Raw genomic sequence first — 21,006 nt, 5'->3', positions numbered from 1 at the left:
CATGTCATGCCAAAGAGGAAAGGAGTGTGAAGTGAAAGCAGAAGGGGTGGGGGGGGTGGGGGGGGGGGGTGTCCGAGTGGAAAAAATGTCAGCAGCAGTCAGAGCAGGCAGGAGGAAGAATGACGTTCCCTCCAGTCCAGGAACCATACCATACCATACCATACCATTTTATTTATAGAGCACATTTAAAAACAACAAAGTTAACCAAAGTGCTGTACAAGTCAAACAACAATAACACACAAAGAGCACATAGTAAAACATACGCAGTATGTCACATGAAAAAGGACAAGTCTCTTAGGCCATGTCAGGAAGACGCCAAAGAATATAAGTGAGTTTTGAGGCGTGATTTAAACACCTGCAGAGTGGGGGCCTGTCTAACATGCAGGGGTAGCTCGTTCCAGAGCTTAGGGGCGGCCACTGCGAAAGCCCGATCCCCCCTGAGCTTCAGCCTGGATTTGGGGACAACCAGGAGAAGCTGATCGGAGGACCTGAGGGACCTTGAAGGAGCATAGGGTTCCAGCAGGAACAGCACAACAAATGAGCTCAGAACCGGAGGAGGAAAAGACAGCATTGTCTGAGCCGGCGTCTCCATGGTTCTCCTCTCTGATTAGCTGCTGAATATCTCATGAATAATGAAGCGGTGATAAAGGGGGCGGTCTCTCGGTTCGAAGGGCACGGGTTCTGTCCCGCCAGGCGAGACATTTGCGGGCGCTGTTGTCGAGCAAACCCTGCTCATCCGGTAGTCAACACTTAGGCCTGAATTAAGGGAAGAGCGTTCAGTACAATACAGTAACGAATGTAGCCTAGCTAGTACGCTAAGCCCAATGTGTAAGACAGACAGCAGGTTCTAATATTCTCTGCTTGTAATTACATCCTCAGCTTTTAATCAGTTATTGTTTTTAGACTAGCATACCCTTTAGCTACTGTAAAATGTACTCCAATTCAACCTGTGTTGCTTATGTACATTGCTTGCCATGCTGAAATAATAATAAACCGTTTAATACTAATGCATAGTCAGCATCCATTCATTCCACATTGGGAAATAAACCAAGCAAGGATGTAAAAATCTGCAATGTACCACTTATCCTTTGAATAAGGAGAGACGTTGAGAGAGGATGTGGGTGTATTCACGAAGCGGATTTGGGGCAGGTGGGTGGTGGGGACGTAGGATGGTAGGAAAGGCTCCCCGGAGGACGTCTCTGGACACTTGCCAGAAAGACAGAGCTAATGAACTGCCAGGGATAAACCACTCACTCACACTGTCCCTGTCAAAGTCAAACATCACACACTTAACTGTGTGGGAGTTGCATAAGTACATTACATACTAACTTGACATTAGTGCACATCCCTAATATGTGCGTATGTGACACTGTAATACAATTAACATTGTTTAGAAGGTTTGTTTGTTTGTTTTTACTTAACATTGTCTCAAAAAGGGTTGAGTCCTTATGTGCTTTTAACTTTCAACAGTGTGCTTGACATGTTAACGTTAACAAGGCCTATAAGTTTGCCTTTCCCTCTCTTGTTTAATGATTGTCATGGGGTTGGATGTTGGATTTATTTTCAAGGATCGCTGTTTATCAACTGAGAGCAAGCTGAGGGTGAAGCAAGTTATGGTGTGTGTGTGTGTGTGTGTGTGTGTGTGTGTGCGTGTGATTGTGACGGAGAATCTGTACAAGGCAATTTTCTATGAATGCTTCCCTAATGATGTCCACCCCCAAAAAAATACAACTCATGATGTAAACTCAAATGTGTGTTTCTGTGAGAAAGCCTAAATAATATATTTGATGGGGAAAGGGGATTAATCAAGTTGTTTCCCAGTCCCACATTGGCCAATGGGAGTGCATGGAGGTCAACCATAGAGCGGTTGGAGGGGGCGGGCATGAGATGATGTGCAGGCTACTTGACCAATCCAGAACAAGAAAAAGGAGACGTCATGACAGATAATAAATCTCCCCGCCTCCATGTCAGCGCCGGAGAGCGTTCCCAACACAAAAGCAAAATGTCTGCTATGTTCAGAGGCTGCTCCGGGTCTGCGGGTATTTTAACAAAATAGCCGTTTTCACCACCGGGAGGCCGGCCAACACGCAGCTAGAAACCAGAGGGACAGTAGAGTCTCATTGACAGCAAAATATCTGCGCCTTACTCACATGAAATATTGAAGTATTAATTACCTTAACTCCGTATGGTGGATCATCGAATGTAACTAGCATGTACCTGTCGCCTCTACTAGCCGGGTCTCGGGCACGCAGCTGTCAAGAGAAAACCATACAGCACATATTAATCTGTGTCGGAGGGACTCTACTCCATTATATCGCTATTGCGGAAAAAAAAGTCGGGGTAAAATGATTCTTTACCTTCATAAAGATCTCAACCGCGCCTTTAGCAATGTCCAGATACGTCGTACCCAAATAAGTGCGCTGATTCATAGAAGCGGACGTGTCTATCAGGAAAAGTAAAATAGGCATCTTAAATGTATAGATATAGAGCTATATGCTTTCTAAAATACCTATTATCGTCATAGGACCTATCTTGCGGCCAGGGCGTGCACATATGTGTGTATATATTTTGGTTAGATCAGACCCCCCCAGTAGAGGGTCGCACAGCCCTATCTGTCTCTTTCCCCAGCTCTGCTGGACTCGCTCTGTTCAAGTTCTGCTCTGCGCGGAGGGAACGCCCCCGTCCCGTCGCCCTCGCGGGATTGGCTGAGCCCGGTCACGATGGCCACGCCCCCTGCCCCGCATCAATATGTAATGAGGTCGAGAGCGAGACGGTTTTCTCCGCCTTCGAGCTGCTGCTCGGTCTGCACACAGCACACACTCACACACACTCACACACACTCCAGAGCTGCTCAGTCTGTAGAGCTGCACACACACACACACACACACACACACTCCAGAGCTGCTCAGTCTGCACACACACACTCACACACACTCCAGAGCTGCTCGGTCTGTACACAGCACACACTCACACACACTCCAGAGCTGCTCAGTCTGCACACACTCACACACACTCCAGAGCTGCTCAGTCTGCACACACACACACACACTCCAGAGCTGCTCAGTCTGCACACAGCACACACTCCAGAAACGATCATGAGATAGGGGAGAATGGTCCGTGTGTCGTTTCTTAGAATTTGCATTCGCAGTTACAAATACGTGACCATCCTAATGAAGTCTATTCGCTCTGCGTTTATAGAGACAATGTAATGTGGTGCTGTCATAAATGATTGCATACTATAGTTGAACATAAAGGACTGGGCTACTCCCTCGTTATTCGCTCTTTGTAGACGTCCTGGTGGGGGTTGGGGATGAGTCGTTACACCATGCACTTTATTAAATGTGCCGTCCTTTCAGTGTGAACCATCCTCTCAAACCCGAGCACCTCGAAACGCCATTAACGTGAGAAGCTCGAGCCTTGTTATGCGTGATCACGTCCTCCTCGAGCCGAACATGGCTTCTTCTTCTGGGCTCACCCATCAGGAAGCGTTGAGCTAGTTTCTAAGGAAGTGTTGGCAATTCGGTTTTATTACCCTGTAGGAAAGTATATATTTACATATGTTTATGTAGCCTAATATATTACATATATAATGTGTGTTTATATTTTATATATAGGCTATATTGCCAGACATGATACGCCTGCCTGTGTTCTGCTTGGTGATGATGGATCAGTTGGTTCAGTATCTATCTATCTATCTATCTATCTATCTATCTATCTATCTATCTATCTATCTATCTATCTATCTATCTATCTATCTATCTATCTATCTATCTATCCACTGTGCCAGCATACAACCTTTTATAGGGTAAAAAGCTTGGTTGCATAATCAGTGCTAACACCTCAAGTTTAAACTAGCAGCCTGATCTCAAACAATGTAAGTCAGCAACAACAACTTGAGACTGTTTTTCTACTCATGGTGACTTACATTAAATGCCTATATAGGTAAGATATGTCCCATTTGTCGGCCTTTTCAGTGATACGGGAGGTATATGGCTTCTTCTAGGATACTTAAATTAATCTAAGTTCGAGGACACAAGCCAATAGATTGTTATTGATGAGGTCTTAAGCGTTACGTCCCATGTCGTCTGGATAGACAACTAATTAAATTGTCAATATGTATTATGCTCAATGAGGAATGCTCAATTAATTATATTATAGATTCTTAAATCAGTGAGCTGCTCATAGATAGCCTACTCCAGGCCTTCAACTGGATTTAGGGACCATTCGGTTCAGCAACATGATGGGCATAACCACACACAAACACACACAAGGGTTCAATGTGAAAGTAGCTTTTTTACCCAAACAGTTTACACATTTAATGGTTTGAAACACGTTTAGTCTACAGCAGATGAAAAAGCAGAGAAGAAGAAACATTGATGACGTAATGACTGGCGGAATTCCTTCGCCCTCCGGTATCCCAGCATGCACCGCGCGATCTGCAGAGAGCTGACAAAGAAAAGGGAAACAAACAAACAAACAAACAGGGCGGATCAACAACACCAGACTAACGTTCCCTAAGATACACATATCAACTAACCCTGACAAGGTAAAGTGTCCTTTCGAATAAATCAAATAGCAATTCGTAATAGTTAAATATATATTATTCGCATGACAACGCTTTCTAGGCAGCATAACGGCTGCTAGCTCGTCTGTTATTGTGTGAGTGTGCTAACGGCTGCTAGCTCATATGTTATGTTCTTGTCAGCTAGCTCATGTTATGTTCTTGTCTGCTAGCTCATGTTATGTTCTTGTCTGCTAGCTCATGTTATGTTCTTGTCTGCTAGCTCATGTTATGTTCTTGTCTGCTAGCTCATATGTTATGTTCTTGTCTGCTAGCTCATATGTTATGTTCTTGTCTGCTAGCTCATGTTATGTTCTTGTCTGCTAGCTCATATGTTATGTTCTTGTCAGCTAGCTCACATGTTATGTTCTTGTCTGCTAGCTCATATGTTATGTTCTAGTCAGCTAGCTCATGTTATGTTCTTGTCTGCTAGCTCATATGTTATGTTCTTGTCTGCTAGCTCATATGTTATGTTCTTGTCAGCTAGCTCATGTTATGTTCTTGTCAGCTAGCTCATGTTATGTTCTTGTCTGCTAGCTCATATGTTATGTTCTTGTCTGCTAGCTCATGTTATGTTCTTGTCAGCTAGCTCATATGTTATGTTCTTGTCAGCTAGCTCATGTTATGTTCTTGTCAGCTAGCTCATATGTTATGTTCTTGTCAGCTAGCTCATGTTATGTTCTTGTCTGCTAGCTCATATGTTATGTTCTTGTCAGCTAGCTCATATGTTATGTTCTTGTCTGCTAGCTCATGTTATGTTCTAGTCTGCTAGCTTATGTGTTATGTTCTTGTCAGCTAGCTCAGATGTTATGTTCTTGTCTGCTAGCTCATGTTATGTTCTTGTCAGCTAGCTCATATGTTATGTTCTTGTCTGCTAGCTCATATGTTATGTTCTTGTCTGCTAGCTCACATGTTATGTTCTTGTCTGCTAGCTCACATGTTATGTTCTTGTCTGCTAGCTCATGTTATGTTCTTGTCTGCTAGCTCATATGTTATGTTCTTGTCTGCTAGCTCATGTTATGTTCTTGTCTGCTAGCTCATATGTTATGTTCTTGTCAGCTAGCTCACATGTTATGTTCTTGTCAGCTAGCTCATGTTATGTTCTTGTCTGCTAGCTCATATGTTATGTTCTTGTCTGCTAGCTCATGTTATGTTCTTGTCAGCTAGCTCATATGTTATGTTCTTGTCTGCTAGCTCATGTTATGTTCTTGTCTGCTAGCTCATGTTATGTTCTTGTCAGCTAGCTCAGATGTTATGTTCTTGTCAGCTAGCTCATGTTATGTTCTAGTCTGCTAGCTCATGTTATGTTCTTGTCAGCTAGCTCATATGTTATGTTCTAGTCTGCTAGCTCATATGTTATGTTCTTGTCAGCTAGCTCAGATGTTATGTTCTTGTCAGCTAGCTCATGTTATGTTCTTGTCAGCTAGCTCAGATGTTATGTTCTAGTCTGCTAGCTCATATGTTATGTTCTAGTCTGCTAGCTCATGTTATGTTCTAGTCTGCTAGCTCATGTGTTATGTTCTTGTCTGCTAGCTCATATGTTATGTTCTTGTCTGCTAGCTCATATGTTATGTTCTTGTCTGCTAGCTCATGTTATGTTCTTGTCAGCTAGCTCATGTTATGTTCTTGTCAGCTAGCTCAGATGTTATGTTCTTGTCAGCTAGCTCATGTTATGTTCTTGTCAGCTAGCTCAGATGTTATGTTCTAGTCTGCTAGCTCATATGTTATGTTCTAGTCTGCTAGCTCATGTTATGTTCTAGTCTGCTAGCTCATGTGTTATGTTCTTGTCTGCTAGCTCATATGTTATGTTCTTGTCTGCTAGCTCATATGTTATGTTCTTGTCTGCTAGCTCATATGTTATGTTCTTGTCAGCTAGCTCATGTTATGTTCTTGTCAGCTAGCTCATGTTATGTTCTTGTCTGCTAGCTCATATGTTATGTTCTTGTCTGCTAGCTCATATGTTATGTTCTTGTCTGCTAGCTCATATGTTATGTTCTTGTCTGCTAGCTCATGTTATGTTCTTGTCTGCTAGCTCATATGTTATGTTCTTGTCTGCTAGCTCATATGTTATGTTCTTGTCTGCTAGCTCATGTTATGTTCTTGTCTGCTAGCTCATATGTTATGTTCTTGTCTGCTAGCTCATATGTTATGTTCTTGTCAGCTAGCTCATGTTATGTTCTTCTTAGCTAGCTCATATGTTATGTTCTTGTCTTCTAGCTCATATGTTATGTTCTTCTTAGCTAGCTCATGTTATGTTCTTGTCAGCTAGCTCAGATGTTATGTCCTTGTCTGCTAGCTCATGTTATGTTCTTGTCTGCTAGCTCATATGTTATGTTCTTGTCTGCTAGCTCATATGTTATGTTCCTGTCTGCTAGCTCATATGTTATGTTCTTGTCTGCTAGCTCATGTTATGTTCTTGTCTGCTAGCTCACATGTTATGTTCTTGTCAGCTAGCTCATGTTATGTTCTTGTCTGCTAGCTCATGTTATGTTCTTGTCTGCTAGCTCACATGTTATGTTCTTGTCAGCTAGCTCATATGTTATGTTCTTGTCAGCTAGCTCACATGTTATGTTCTTGTCTGCTAGCTCACATGTTATGTTCTTGTCAGCTAGCTCATGTTATGTTCTTGTCAGCTAGCTCATATGTTATGTTCTTGTCAGCTAGCTCATATGTTATGTTCTTGTCAGCTAGCTCACATGTTATGTTCTTGTCAGCTAGCTCATATGTTATGTTCTTGTCAGCTAGCTAACATGTTATGTTCTAGTCTGCTATCTCAGATGTTATGTTCTTGTCAGCTAGCTCATGTTATGTTCTTGTCAGCTAGCTCATATGTTATGTTCTTGTCTGCTAGCTCATGTTATGTTCTTGTCTGCTAGCTCATGTTATGTTCTTGTCAGCTAGCTCATGTTATGTTCTTGTCAGCTAGCTCATGTTATGTTCTTGTCAGCTAGCTCATGTTATGTTCTTGTCAGCTAGCTAGCCTCGTTAGCTCTTCGGTGGTCTCTGGTCTGGGTCTTTGTTTTGATCGCGATATAAATGGTAGAATCTTTTCGGATTTCCCTTGTTCGAAATGGTTAGAAATATGAAGACAACAGCTCGCTAGCTGGTATATGGTTAATGTCAATTCTCTATATGTTCGGTATAACGTTAAATGATCTAGGCCTAGGGCAACTACGAATGTGGGCAGCTAACGTTAGCCTCACGTTTAGGTTAGTATCACTAATCAAGATATCGTCAGTTGGTTAGAAATGCTAAATGTGTTACCTGGCTGGTATGCTAATTGTCCTAGACAGCTGTTCTTTTAAAGGATTCTGTGTCAAAACCACTAGTCTGCTGAACGAACAGGCGTGTTTAATAACCATAAGACACAATGTTTTGGTAAAGTGTACATGTGGCAGTTTCATAAGGCTTTCTACGACTCTCTGTGTGTGGTGTCCCAGTGTTAAGATGACCACTCAGTTCAGTATTGCGACAGCACATCGGGGTCTGTCCAGCAGGAGGAACACGGGTTCTCCAAGTAAACATGCTCACGTGACTAGCCACGTGGAGTCATACTGAGCCAGGAACAGATCCAGGGCAGTGAGGGCACTACTGAGCAGGAGAACCTCATCTAATGCTGCTTATTAATACACAAATAACCACGAGTTGTCACTTAAATACTATAATATATATATATATATATTTTTTTTATTAATAGTTTTTATCCACCTTTCTACAGTCTTGATGCCTACACCCCCTCTTAAAAACAAGAAACCTCTGGAATCCCTCCTGTGCCTTGTTGTCCAGAGCACCGTGCCACACGCCATGCCGTCCAGGAGCTGAGAGTGGGAAGGACCAGCTTCCAGAGACCAGGTGGTGGGGGGGGTGAGGAGGCCCCGCCAGGCCGAGAGGACGAGAGGTAGGGCAGGGGGGAGGAGAGCTCAGCTGGAGCCAATGCAGCAGCAGCAGCAGAGCAGGCAGCCTGAGCTGGTGGAAGGAAGCCTCCCTGTGTTTGTGTTCCCCACCGAGCTCGTCTTCTACGCGGACGAGCAGACGTCCCACAAGCAGGTGCTCACCCTCTACAACCCCTATGAGTTCGCCCTTAAGTTCAAAGGTTAGTGTGCTTGCAGTAAAATTGTAATATATTTATATATAAAGTGTTTTTGTTTAATTATATTTTCAATGTAACAATGTCAGCGTAGCATTACATTGACTGTATCTAGGGATGCACCGATTGCAAAATTCTGGGCCGATGCTGATGTTTAAAATAACAATCCAGCCGATGGCCGATGTTTATTTTATTTAATTTTTATTCCCCCTTTTGTGCCAGGGAAACAAAGAAATGAAGTGTTTGGTTCCAAAACGCCGATTTTTATTTCACTTTAATTTGAAAGCAAACTACACATGCGTTTGTGGCGTTACGTCACGGATTTTCTCTGAATCTGCAGCTGGGTAGGCTACGTTTTGCAACAAAAAAAAGAGTTATTGTTGCGACATAACATCGGCCACTACCATCGGTGAATGTCATTTTATTTGCCGATGGTAGTCAACAAGGCCAACATCGGCCGATGCATCGGTACATCCCTAACTGTATCTATAGTCTGTATTTGTCACTTAATCACCAGCCCTGACAGTAAGTATGGATGTATCCACTAATATTGCTGGATGCTGCCCAGCCATGTGCTCTACCCTGTCCCTCTGTCCTGCCCAGCCATGCTCTCTACCCTGTCCATCTGACCTGCCCAGCCATGCTCTCTACCCTGTCCATCTGACCTGCCCAGCCATGCTCTCTACCCTGTCCCTCTGTCCTGCCCAGCCATGTGCTCTACCCTGTCCATCTGACCTGCCCAGCCATGCTCTCTACCCTGTCCCTCTGTCCTGCCCAGCCATGTGCTCTACCCTGTCCATCTGTACCTCCCAGCCATGTGCTCTACCCTGTCCCTCTGTCCTGCCCAGCCATGTGCTCTACCCTGTCCATCTGTACCTCCCAGCCATGTGCTCTACCCTGTCCCTCTGTCCTGCCCAGCCATGTGCTCTACCCTGTCCCTCTGTCCTGCCCAGCCATGTGCTCTACCCTGTCCCTCTGTCCTGCCCAGCCATGTGCTCTACCCTGTCCCTCTGTCCTGCCCAGCCATGTGCTCTACCCTGTCCCTCTGTCCTGCCCAGCCATGTGCTCTACCCTGTCCCTCTGTCCTGCCCAGCCATGTCCTCTACCCTGTCCCTCTGTACTGCCCAGCCATGTCCTCTACCCTGTCCCTCTGTCCTGCCCAGCCATGTCCTCTACCCTGTCCCTCTGTACTGCCCAGCCATGTCCTCTACCCTGTCCCTCTGTCCTGCCCAGCCATGTCCTCTACCCTGTCCCTCTGTACTGCCCAGCCATGTCCTCTACCCTGTCCCTCTGACCTGCCCAGCCATGTCCTCTACCCTGTCCCTCTGACCTGCCCAGCCATGTGCTCTACCCTGTCCCTCTGTGCTCTAGCCTGCCCATCTGTACTGGCATTACATCAAGGTCCACAATGGAAATAAGTCGATGACTTTATTGTGTTAACCATGACAATGTCTTTTTTAAGCTATTGATGTCAAAATCAAATGTGGTTTTTAAAATGTGTTGTCAAATAAACTAAAACTAAACTAAACTATGTCTTCTCCCTGTTAGTGCTCTGCACAGCACCAAACAAGTATACTGTGGTGGATGCCACGGGAGCCGTCAAGCCACAGTGCTGTGTTGACATGTGAGTAATCTGACAAGAATCCACCTGTTGTCATCGTGTCATAAATAGAACCTGCCATCGTCTTTTATTGCCCCAGACATATTATGTAAATGCATTCGCAAGTGAGAATACAATTAGGAAAGACTAATAAAACTACATAGAGAATGGATTAGGAAAGACTAATAAAAACTACATAGAGAATGGATTAGAAAAGACTAATAAAACTACATAGAGAATGGATTAGAAAAGACTAATAAAACTACATAGAGAATGGATTAGAAAAGACTAATAAAACTACATAGAGAAAGAACACTGTGGTTACCACCTGGTTGTGTTCCTCTCTGCTTGCTCTCAGAGTGATTCGACACAGAGACGTGCGTTCCTGCCACTATGGGGTGTATGATAAGTTCCGGCTGCAGGTGTCGGAGCAGAGCCAGAGGAAGGCCCTGGGCCGGAAGGAGGTGACGGCCACGCTGCGTCCCTCGGCGGCCCAGGAGCCCCCCAGCCCTCGGCCGCAGGAGGAGGAGTGCAGGCTGAAGGAGCAGCTGGCCGACAGCGTGTTCTTCGAGCAGACTGCATTCCAGACAGGTAGGACGGGGCGCGGCCCCAAAACATTCCTGTGACAATTTGGGTTGTAAAATTCGGGAATATTCACAAACTTCCCCTGGGAATTAACAGGAATTTATGGGAATTAGGCTAATGGGAATTGATGGGAATAAACTGGAAAACAGAATTCATTCCGGTTAATTCCCATAAATTTCCAGTTTATTCCTGTTCATCTCCATAAATTCCCATTGGGAATTTTGGGGAGTTTGTGAATATTCCTGGTACTCAACACAAACTGTTGTTTTGGTATAAGGTTTGAAGAAAACACTTTGTCACTAGATGGCGCCAAACACCAATATAAGCCAGTGTGATTAGCTGAACTTAGTGGATCCTTTCCCGCCTGTGTAAGATGTGTGTGTGTGTTCTGACAGAGAGCCGAGCTGTGTAAGATGTGTGTGTGTGTGTGTGTGTTCTGACAGAGAGCCAAGATGTGTGTGTGTGTGTTCTGACAGAGAGCCGAGCCGTGTAAGATGTGTGTGTGTGTGTGTGTGTGTGTGTGTGTGTGTGTTCTGACAGAGAGCCGAGCGGTGTAAGACGTGTGTGTGTGTTCTGACAGAGAGCCGAGCCGTGTAAGATGTGTGTGTGTGTGTTCTGACAGAGAGCCGAGCGGTGTAAGATGTGTGTGTGTGTGTGTGTGTGTGTGTGCTGACAGAGAGCCGAGCTGTGTAAGATGTGTGTGTGTGTTCTGACAGAGAGCCGAGCCGTGTAAGATGTGTGTGTGTGTGTGTGTTCTGACAGAGAGCCGAGCTGTGTAAGATGTGTGTGTGTGTGTGTGTGTGTTCTGACAGAGAGCCGAGCTGTGTAAGATGTGTGTGTGTGTGTGTGTGTGTGTGTGTGTTCTGACAGAGAGCCGAGCTGTGTAAGATGTGTGTGTGTATTCTGACAGAGAGCCGAGCTGTGTAAGACGTGTGTGTGTTCTGACAGAGAGCCGAGCGGTGTAAGACGTGTGTGTGTGTTCTGACAGAGAGCCGAGCTGTGTAAGATGTGTGTGTGTGTGTGTGTTCTGACAGAGAGCCGAGCTGTGTAAGACGTGTGTGTGTGTGTGTGTGTGTGTGTTCTGACAGAGAGCCGAGCGGTGGCCGGAGGGCCCAGTCTGCTGACGGTGCTGCTGGGGCTGGTGTGCATGGCTGCCCTCATGCTCCCCACCCTGGGGGAGCAGGAATCCACTGTGCCTGTCTACCTCCACTTAAGTGTTAACAAGAAACTTGTAGCTGCTTATGTTCTAGGTGAGTCAGGAAGAGCAAGTCTTGAATTGTATTCCATTGTTCGTCTTATCAAAAATGGCATTCATTCGGTAATAAAAGCCACCTTTGTGATTTAAACCCACAAGTTTTGTTGTTTAATCAAGGTGCCTATGGTTAGTTTCGTTTGTCTGATTTTTCCGGGTCATGTTGCAGGTCTTCTTACCATGGTTATCCTGCGTACATGAGGGGAGCCGAGGCGAGGGGCGAGGAGAAGATCATGCAAAACAAAAACAGAAGAGGACCTTCCTTCACACACTGCGGGCCACCACATGCTTGCAAGGGTAGTGTTGATGGTGGGGGAGGAGGGGAACAGGGTATCAGGTCAATTCGCCCCCTCCCTCTAAAAACATACATGTTAATTGTTTTGCCATAAAAAAACACGATACTGAACTGATGCAAACAACATGGCCTCCAAAGCTGAGGGCCAGAGGAGTGACATGCTTGAAGCACTGACTGTCTGGATCAGGAGCCCTGGGAGGGAGGGGCTTGTATAGAACCGCTGGGGGCGTGGCTTGTATAGAAACATTGGGGGCGTGGTATTAAACATGTTGTTTGACTTCCTATACCGTGTGTCTGTTTGCGTGTATTTTCATGGCCATTAATGTAACAGAAATTGTAAACTTCAGTGCTTGGAACAGATTTGCTGTTACACACAAGGGCAAACTTTCATTGTGATAAATAAATGTATATTTAAAGCCATTAAAGCTTTTGTTCTGGTCTTCACCTGTAACCAACATCTAATCCTTATGTTGATGTCCACTTCAAAAATGACTTGACATTTCCGACTAAATGCAGTTACAGTACGTGCATGTGGGGATACTTATCTGAATGAGTGTTACTTTTCATTAACAATAAAATACAAGGTTTGACATGTGACCAAAGGAATAATCTTCTTCCTATGAAAGACAATGGTTTACTCGCTGTTTCAATATCAATGCTGTTCCATCCATCCAAACGCTTAATAAAAGTCTCAACACTCGTCTGCACTGTTGTAAACATGTTTGTATCCAAACAAGTAGGCTACAAGCAATACAACCAGATGGCAAGACTGCAGGTACAGGTGGTGAAACATTACAACAAATAACACCACACATACTTGAAATATTGGACAAATAATTTATTTACCATAAGGTCAAGGAGTTTATATTATATGCGATCACTTGGGGAACAAGCAAAGGACAGATGTAGTCCCCTCAGATCTGCAGGTCAGGCTACTAGCAGCCTCTCAGATAGACTGCAGTGAAAGTCCTCTTAGCCCAGCTCATGCCTTAGATTAGAAGCATATTGAACGAACAGAAAATACATGTTTATTTACATTGTACACACACACACACGTTGGTCTTGTCCGTTTCTGAGGAGCACCGACCCACCGACTGTATAAAGCTGCTGGTCACAGCTAAAAAATGTTGCTAAGCAACCCGCCTGAAAAGGTTGTTGCTTGTTTGTACAAAGAAACTTGACATTCAGTATTCAAACTGCATCTCAAAAATAAACTATCAATGACATACTTCCATAAAAAGGATTTACAATCATTTTGTTTAACATGAAAGACAGGTTTCAGACTTCTGAAATAGCATACCTTGCATGAGGGGAAATATGTTCAAATGGCTAATATCATTTTGAGACCATAAAAAACCCAGCCCAAATAACCATCACAGAATCAGAGATCTTCTCAAGATCCCTACGTCAGTACTCCCGTTTTGAATAGTTTTTGAATGTTCAATATCAATGTAATTAATAATCAATCAATCCAGTGACATTCTTGCAATAACAGCAATTTGACCACAGCAGAAAAAAATACAACTCTTCTCAAACGTAATGGCACCATTTAGCTTTGCCCACAGGACATCAGTGTGATCAACGTAAAGCAACCTGACGATTTGGGGATTGAAAAATGCAACATGGAGACAAAACTGTTTATTCATCTACATGTACAATTAAGTGGCTCTAGATAGTCAGAAAAACCCTCCTCAATTCATCAGAAATGGAAACTCATTTGACTGTAACTATTTCCAGGCAGAAACACAGGATTCAGAGTAACGTCTGTAGTGTTCAAATCCTAACAGTGGTGACCACCCTCTCTTCCAACTCTAGTGCTGTATAATGACCCGGATGACATCGTGTCCATGACCCAACCAATGGCCAGCCAGCTACAGGAGGGCCAGCTTAAGTGCCTTACATCGACCAGAGTTCACACAAAGATATTTTGGATAACATCTGAGAGCAGAACTTTTCCTACAGTACAAAGATGAGAAAATCATATTTGCCAACCTGGAAGATCACAACTTCTAGTTTGTTCCTTTAGACGGATAGAAAATGGTCAGTCTGTGGTTTGTTGAAGCCCTGTGCCAACATTCACATCACAGCCAACCACAAAATTAAAACTATTTATGATATTTGACATGGTTAATATGTACATACTTACAAACAAACAATAAAGCAGGAAAACAATAAGTTAATTCCTTTCATACAAATCCTGCTGACAATATTGTGCACTTGCAAAGGTCTAGAGACCCCCCCCCCCCCCCCTCCACACATACACACACACAAATAGGAAATGGGAAAACATACTAATACAGGGACATTCTACCCCTCCTCCCTGATAATGTCCAGCCATTGCTGCCGGTCTCCCCAGTGAGCTGGAGTGGGTGTGAGGATGCAGGGTAGATGTACGTGGTAGTTTTATCACTGAGGGGATAAGCACCATGTAAAGGATCCGTTTCTAGCAGCAGGCGCTCTTCATGTCCACAGTTCCTCCCCTCAGTACGAGGCTTACCAGTGCGTCCGCGCAGCGCAGCACAAATCCAGGGCTTTGGTTCGCTTGAATTCAAACCAACGCTCCTCCCCACGCGGCCAAGCCCACAGCCTAGTGGAAAACACAGCGTCACACTGCTGGGGGGAAATCCCACTAACTTAAGAAAAATGATGGAGGAGTTGGCAGGTCTGAGAAGAAAACTCTAAATCATCTGGGGAGGGATGGGAGGCTTTTGAGCCTCTAATCTTCAGCGCACTTTTAGTGTCTCTCTCTCCAAATCCCTCATTCACTGTTAGTGTCTCTCTCTCCAAATGCCTCATTCACTTCGGGGACAGATCCTGGAGGGGGGCAAAGGGCGAGTTGCTGGAGGAAGGAGAGACTCCCTCCATCTTGGCCGGGGACCCAGAGGAAGAGCCCACGCTGCTGAGGCTGCCGTCCAGCAGGTCTGGGGAGAGGCTGGGGGAGGGGGAGGGTGGTGGGGGCGGGGGAGGGTGGTGGGGGCGGGGGGTGGGGGCAGAAGAGAGGGCGGGCGGGAATGTCAGCAGCACAGAAAGCACAAGCATTCATCCAGTAGTATGGACCAGGTCCCCACTTGTATTATTTGACTTTAAAATGTAGCTACTAATATCCAACATGGTATGTTCTACTGCGAGGCAGAGGAGGAGGCAGGTGTTGGAGTATTATACTACCGACTCAGTCTGTCCTCGAGAGACTGGTGGCCCTGTTAACTCCATGGGGTTTCATCTAGCATGTCTGGATCTGTCCGCTCTCACAACACAGAGGAGGGACGAGACTGGCCGTGGGCCAAGACATGCAGCGCCGACGTCAGGTTTCCAACACACAGAACGCCAGTAAACACACTGCACAGGACCTAAACTACTATTTCTGGTGAACAGGAAAGGTTCTGGTATTACTGCTGTGTGGACACACGGGTAAGCCTCGTACTGTGTACTGTGTACACGAAGAGATGCTGAACATTTTTACTTCAACTCTATTGAGCTCAGCTCTAATGGGAGACGTCCAGTGGGAAAAGTAGTTCTGAGAGAAAAGGTGCCGAGCATTATGGGTAAAGTGTGCGGTTGCACAGAGACTCAGGTGGTGAAGTTAGGAGAGCCTCACCAGGAGTTGAGGTCTGACAGTGAGGGGCCGTCAGACGACAGCATGGTGGTGGTCCCCTGGAAGAGCCTCTTGGGCTGGCTCTCTGTCTCCATCTCCCCTACACACGAGACCAGAGAAGTCATGAACACACCGTTAACACACACATCATAAAAATACACCTCTTTCACCTCTGTTCCACTCACAGGATTACATTACGTTGGCCTTAGTGGAGTATGAGGGAGTTCATGTAGGATAACTGTGGCCTGTTTCTGAATATACTGTTTGATCAGTTGTTTTTTTGTATCGGCAAGAAGTTAGATGCTGCAAACCTTTTCGTTTGATTGCCCCCATTATGCTGGGTCTGATACAGTTGATCGGGCTTTGGCTTCGTCGGCTGGAAAAGATGAGATTTCCATAGGTGAACACATGGGAGTTACATAGAGGTCAGGCTAACAGACGGGATATAACGGAAGAGGCAAACAGTTCATGGAAATTAAATCCCATTCCTCCATTTTAGGCGACAATTCGCCTTATTCACCTGGCAGCCATATTGGTCAGTCTGACGTAATTGGAGGTGCGGATGCGGAAGTGCCCGTTGACTTCAATGTTAAAAGTTCGCTGTAAAAACACCACTTCAAGAACCAAAATAGTCAAAATGACAGGCTGAATCCACTATCGGGGTTACAAACTCAGCATTACCAGACTCTGTTTTTCACTGCCGTTGTTTTCGCGTTTGGAAATACATGGAGGTGAATGAACCAAAGTTAGCCGCCAGCTGCATTCACTCCCATGTATTTCCAAACGCGAAAATAATGGCAGTGAAGAACAATCAGAGTCTGGTAATGATGAGTTTGTAACCCCGATAGTGTATTCAGCCTGTCATTTTGACTATTTTGGTTCTTGAAGTGGTGTTTTTACAGTGAACTTTTAACATTGAAGTCAACGGGCACTTCCGCATCCGCACCCCTTATTACGTCAGACTGACCAATATGGCAGCTGAGGTGAATAAGGCGAATATCAGCGGCCGAGTCTGCTGTGAGCTCACCTGAAGCGTCGTGTTGGGCTGGGTACTGGACTGGGAGTCAGGCCGCTGCTGCTCACCAGGATTTGCAGAGAGGGGGAGAAGCACTGCTGCTCATCGGACAGAGAGAGAGAGAGAGAGAGAGAGAGAGAGAGAGAGAGAGAGAGAGAGAGGGGAAAAGAGGAGAGAGAGAGAGAGGAAAAGAGAGGAGAGGGAAAGAGAGAGAGAGAGGAAAACAGAGAGAGAGAGAGAGAGAGAGAGAGAGAGAGAGGGGAAAAGAGAGAAGAGAGAGAGAGAGAGGGGAAGAGAGAGAGAAGAGAGAGAGAGGGGAAAAGAGAGGAGAGAGAGAGAGAGAGAGAGGAAAAGAGAGAAGAGAGAGAGAGAGAGGGGAAAAGAGAGAAGAGAGAGAGAGAGAGGGGAAGAGAGAGAGAAGAGAGAGAGAGAGGGGAAAAGAGAGAAGAGAGAGAGAGAGAGAGAGAGAGAGAGAGGAAAAGAGAGAAGACTCATCATGACTTAGAACCCTGCCAGACAGAAATACACGCGTCTTTCTCTGGCCTTCCAGATCCACGGAAGAACCACGGGACATCTAGCCGGACGACCTGCGGCTCAAACGCACCTTCTTCCCTATCCCTCTGGTCGGGGACGGCGCTGGAGACACGGGCACAAAGTCGATGCGCTTCGGGGACGAGGACGCGGACTTCTCCAAGTCGTTGTCGCTCTGCAAGACGGGTTGCGCGCACACACACATCTTAGAGTGAGTGGGGATAAAACCGAATAGCTACTAATATCCAACATGGTATGTTCTACTGCGAGGCAGAGGAGGCAGGTGTTGGAGTATTATACTACCGACTCAGTCTGTCCTCGAGAGACTGGTGGCCCTGTTAACTCCATGGGGTTTCATCTAGCATGTCTGGATCTGTCCGCTCTCACAACACAGAGGAGGGACGAGACTGGCCGTGGGCCAAGACATGCAGCGCCGACGTCAGGTTTCCAACACACAGAACGCCAGTAAACACACTGCACAGGAAAGGTCCTTACCAGACTGAGGCTTTCCTCCCAGGACTGGCTCATCTGCATGGCCGCCTGAACCTCCCTGAGACGGACCGAAAGAAACAATTCATTCAAAGCAATCAACCAGACACGGACAGTCTGTTACATTCCAATGAGCTGACTGAGTAAGTGTAATACCACACAGTATATCACATCACGAAAGGCCTTGATTTCCATAACCCACTTATAGATTTCATTCCATTAAGGTGCCTTACCGCTCATGGGCAGTCTCTCTGTTCATCACATCGACACCCTCCTCCTGCAGGATCACACACACACAAGCATTCATGGAAGTGATTCACTCAAATATGTACGCGTTAAACAATGTTTGTTGGTTACTCGAGCAGTGAGGTTGTGTTGGAGTCCGATACTACCAATCGGCGTGCTCTGGGACACCGGTGGCCCTGTGGACTCCACAGATGTGGCTCTGGCATGTTTGTTAGGCACCGACACTCCCTATGGCTGTAGAGGGGGACAGTGGTCTGACATGCCGCCAATCACACCGGTGGAAGGAATAAAAGGCTCACCTGCTTGATCTGATGGAGCCTTGTACTGGGCACACGGATGGGGGACGAAGGGACCTGAGGGGGGGGGACAGGGAGGTGAACAAAGAGAGACAAGAGACGTCCTCCGGGATATCATGCTAGCGTGTGTTGGCCCACGGAGCTCAGTACCATATTGGGGCGGTTGACGACAGTCGTGCTGTTTCTCCTGGAGCGTAGGACCTCTCTCTGGAACACCTGGGAGTTGTCACTGAGGAAAGAAAGCCATGGATCTTTGAGAGCAACCATGATACAGTTGGCTCTCAACGTGAGGTTATTACTTTGCCGCAAGTGTATTGCAATGTAGAAATTGACATTCCAGTCAATGTGGGACAGGTTCAAGAATGAGAATTGCTGAGCTAGCATATGGCAAACAGTTAAGGTAAATGTAAATAAATAACATAACTTCATAATTAGAAAAGTACAAGGAAAATAAACCTTAGGCCATTAATCATGGGTGCACTGTTGGATCGTCTTAAATGGCCATCGCTAACTAACGATGTTGGGATTTCCAGGTCCAGCTCCATCTTCTCTTGGGACATGACTCCTTGGTTGTTCATCGCTCCCCTCTCATGAAGCAAGACTAGTTACATCCACCTCGGGCTCTCCGTCTACATGGTTCAGAGCAATGTTCTAGGAGAGAAGAAGTCCAGAATACGTAAAAGAAAGGAAATTCACAGTTCAAACAAACGCAGACTGGCCCATGATGTAGGAGCTAGCTAGCTATGCCTGCATGCCTTGCACAGCTAGCTGGGAACATCACAAAGACCACTCGCTACGGTCACTAGGAAACAAACGAAGAACTGAAGATAAATTAAAACTGCAGTGAATTCTAATAGCTAATCATTTGCTAGACAAAAAGCGAAACATTCATGATGTGTTAGCTGGTTAGTGTGTACTTGCTAGCTAGCTTGCTAGCTAAGTTAGCTAGCACTAGGACTAGGATCTACATACCATATACGGGGATCATCAATCTATAAAACGTTCACAGTATTAAGATATCCCTACAGCGACCATGCTTAACAATACACCTTTGCCAAATATAAAAAGCTACTGTTTATCATCAAATTTGATGATTTAGTTGTTTGTTGGACGCCGCCGAGGAAAACCTCCAATACCGAACTTCCCGCCCCATTTTTAGTTTCTGGCTGATTGACGGCAAGCTCAGCCAATGAAAACGGTTCAATATACCAGCGTGCCCGTTTGAAAGACACAAGAACGTCGCTCAAGTAGCCAATCGGGTGCAACAATCATGACTTATTTCCTGAAGACGCTCATACTGAAATGCATTTCATATGCACAAACATTTTAAAAAACAAAAATTGTAGTTAGTCTAAGTAAAATTTTGAGTTAGTTTGGCCCCGTCGAATCGTTAGGTTTAATCTTCTCATTCATGGAACTTCCACTATCGAAATGTCTCCTCTTCTTTTATTAGGCCTACAACCATGGATGCTTAGGGGTTGTAGACCACAGGAGGGCAACAGAGGGCCCTGAATAACACAATCACAAACTAGGCCTATCAGAAGGAGAAAAACACTTTATTAACAAATGATTTACTACTGCAGATTAAAGATGATCATAATTGCACACAAACATTTAATGAAAACACCACAACGGAATGATCTAAGCCTCAGAGGGAGTCTGGGGGTATAACAGGAAGGTGCAGATAGTCAGTGTGGAAACTAAACTACTGCTGGTTTCTAGTGATGTGACGTTCGCAAACGATCCGATTCTTTTGAACGGCTCTTTAAAACGAACGATGGGAACCGATTCGCAGTTGTGGGAGTTCTTTTTGTGTGTTGGCTGTAAGCCGACACACCAAGAAGAGGGAATCCTATTTGTCTCTCCTTCCCTCCCTCCCTGTTGTCGTTGTTGACCTGCAGTTCTACGTTGCTACCACAAGAGGCAGTGGTCCTAGAACATCAAAACAAAAAGACTCCACAGATTTCCCAGGTCAGAGGTGGCCGAGTGGATAGTGTGCTGTTTGTATTATACCTCTATGTGCGCTGCCTATCACTGCGAAGGTTGTGAGTTCAATCCTTGGTGTGGACATACCAAGATACCATGACATATTTTGTCACTGGATGTTATAGAAGTTATGTAACGAGCGTGGGTCATATTTGTTAATTATAGACCCTTTTACAGCCTAGTCAGCACAAGTATGCGCGCGCATTCTTGAAACAGTAGCAGAGGCAGAGGAAGACAGACATCTCCATTATTAAGCGTACGGACTGGACTGATGACATCATCAAAAATGCCCGCATTTGCGGTGCCCATTTTATATCAGGTAAGTTATTTTGACTACCTGGTTTCACTGGAATGTCTGGTTGAAATGTAGCCCTTCTCAGTCCCGTTGTCGCATTCCGCTCGCTCATGCCAGACAACAGTCCTTTGCTGGTCCATTCACTTTGCCGTCAAAATAAATCGGTGTCGGCCTAG

General features: G+C 45.4%; 3 protein-coding genes across 3 annotated transcripts in view; 1 reads left to right on the top strand and 2 right to left on the bottom strand.

The window, feature by feature from the left end:
* The window catches only part of ints6l (integrator complex subunit 6 like), a gene marked incomplete at its 5' end in the record, with an annotated part of 17,304 nt that extends 14,836 nt beyond the window's left edge, over positions 1 to 2,468 (bottom strand). The window contains 2 exon segments of the mRNA XM_084459592.1: positions 2,175 to 2,252; positions 2,358 to 2,468. Of these exon segments, the coding sequence (XP_084315718.1) occupies positions 2,175 to 2,252; positions 2,358 to 2,468 (189 nt within the window).
* A 1,943-nt stretch (positions 2,469 to 4,411) lies between these two features.
* Positions 4,412 to 13,054, top strand: mospd1 (motile sperm domain containing 1). Its single transcript, XM_084459503.1, has 6 exons — positions 4,412 to 4,546; positions 8,280 to 8,654; positions 10,197 to 10,272; positions 10,607 to 10,839; positions 11,922 to 12,083; positions 12,255 to 13,054. The coding sequence occupies exons 2-6, from the start codon at positions 8,495 to 8,497 to the stop codon at positions 12,284 to 12,286; spliced, it is 663 nt and encodes a 220-aa protein (XP_084315629.1). The 5' UTR covers positions 4,412 to 4,546; positions 8,280 to 8,494; the 3' UTR covers positions 12,287 to 13,054.
* Positions 13,055 to 14,667: 1,613 nt separating this feature from the next.
* Positions 14,668 to 19,663, bottom strand: pabir2 (PABIR family member 2). The gene is made up of 11 exons (XM_084459395.1): positions 19,522 to 19,663; positions 19,006 to 19,200; positions 18,700 to 18,778; positions 18,553 to 18,606; positions 18,241 to 18,284; positions 18,014 to 18,068; positions 17,592 to 17,693; positions 17,000 to 17,085; positions 16,284 to 16,348; positions 15,976 to 16,072; positions 14,668 to 15,312 (listed from the first exon to the last, which is right to left on the bottom strand). Exons 2-11 carry the CDS (start codon positions 19,125 to 19,127, stop codon positions 15,177 to 15,179), a joined length of 840 nt encoding a protein of 279 aa, XP_084315521.1. The 5' UTR covers positions 19,128 to 19,200; positions 19,522 to 19,663; the 3' UTR covers positions 14,668 to 15,176.
* Positions 19,664 to 21,006: the final 1,343 nt, after the last annotated feature.

This window comes from Borostomias antarcticus (assembly GCF_949987555.1).
Source record: "Borostomias antarcticus genome assembly, chromosome: 28".
NCBI lineage: Eukaryota > Metazoa > Chordata > Actinopteri > Stomiiformes > Stomiidae > Borostomias > Borostomias antarcticus.
Note: the sequence above shows the minus strand (reverse complement) of the source record. Positions and strands in the feature narration are given on the sequence as shown.

Coding starts and splice junctions, on each gene's coding strand:
- pabir2 (XM_084459395.1), bottom strand. CDS start 19,127: ATGAACAACCAAGGAGTCATGTCCCAAGAGAAGATGGAGCTGGACCTG. Junction 18,285..18,552: donor GGCTCCATCAGATCAAGCAG/GTGAGCCTTTTA, acceptor GTGATCCTGCAG/GAGGAGGGTGTCGATGTGAT. Junction 17,694..18,013: donor GGGAGGAAAGCCTCAGTCTG/GTAAGGACCTTT, acceptor CCCGTCTTGCAG/AGCGACAACGACTTGGAGAA.
- mospd1 (XM_084459503.1), top strand. CDS start 8,495: ATGCAGCAGCAGCAGCAGAGCAGGCAGCCTGAGCTGGTGGAAGGAAGC. Junction 10,840..11,921: donor GCAGACTGCATTCCAGACAG/GTAGGACGGGGC, acceptor GTGTTCTGACAG/AGAGCCGAGCGGTGGCCGGA. Junction 12,084..12,254: donor TGTAGCTGCTTATGTTCTAG/GTGAGTCAGGAA, acceptor GTCATGTTGCAG/GTCTTCTTACCATGGTTATC.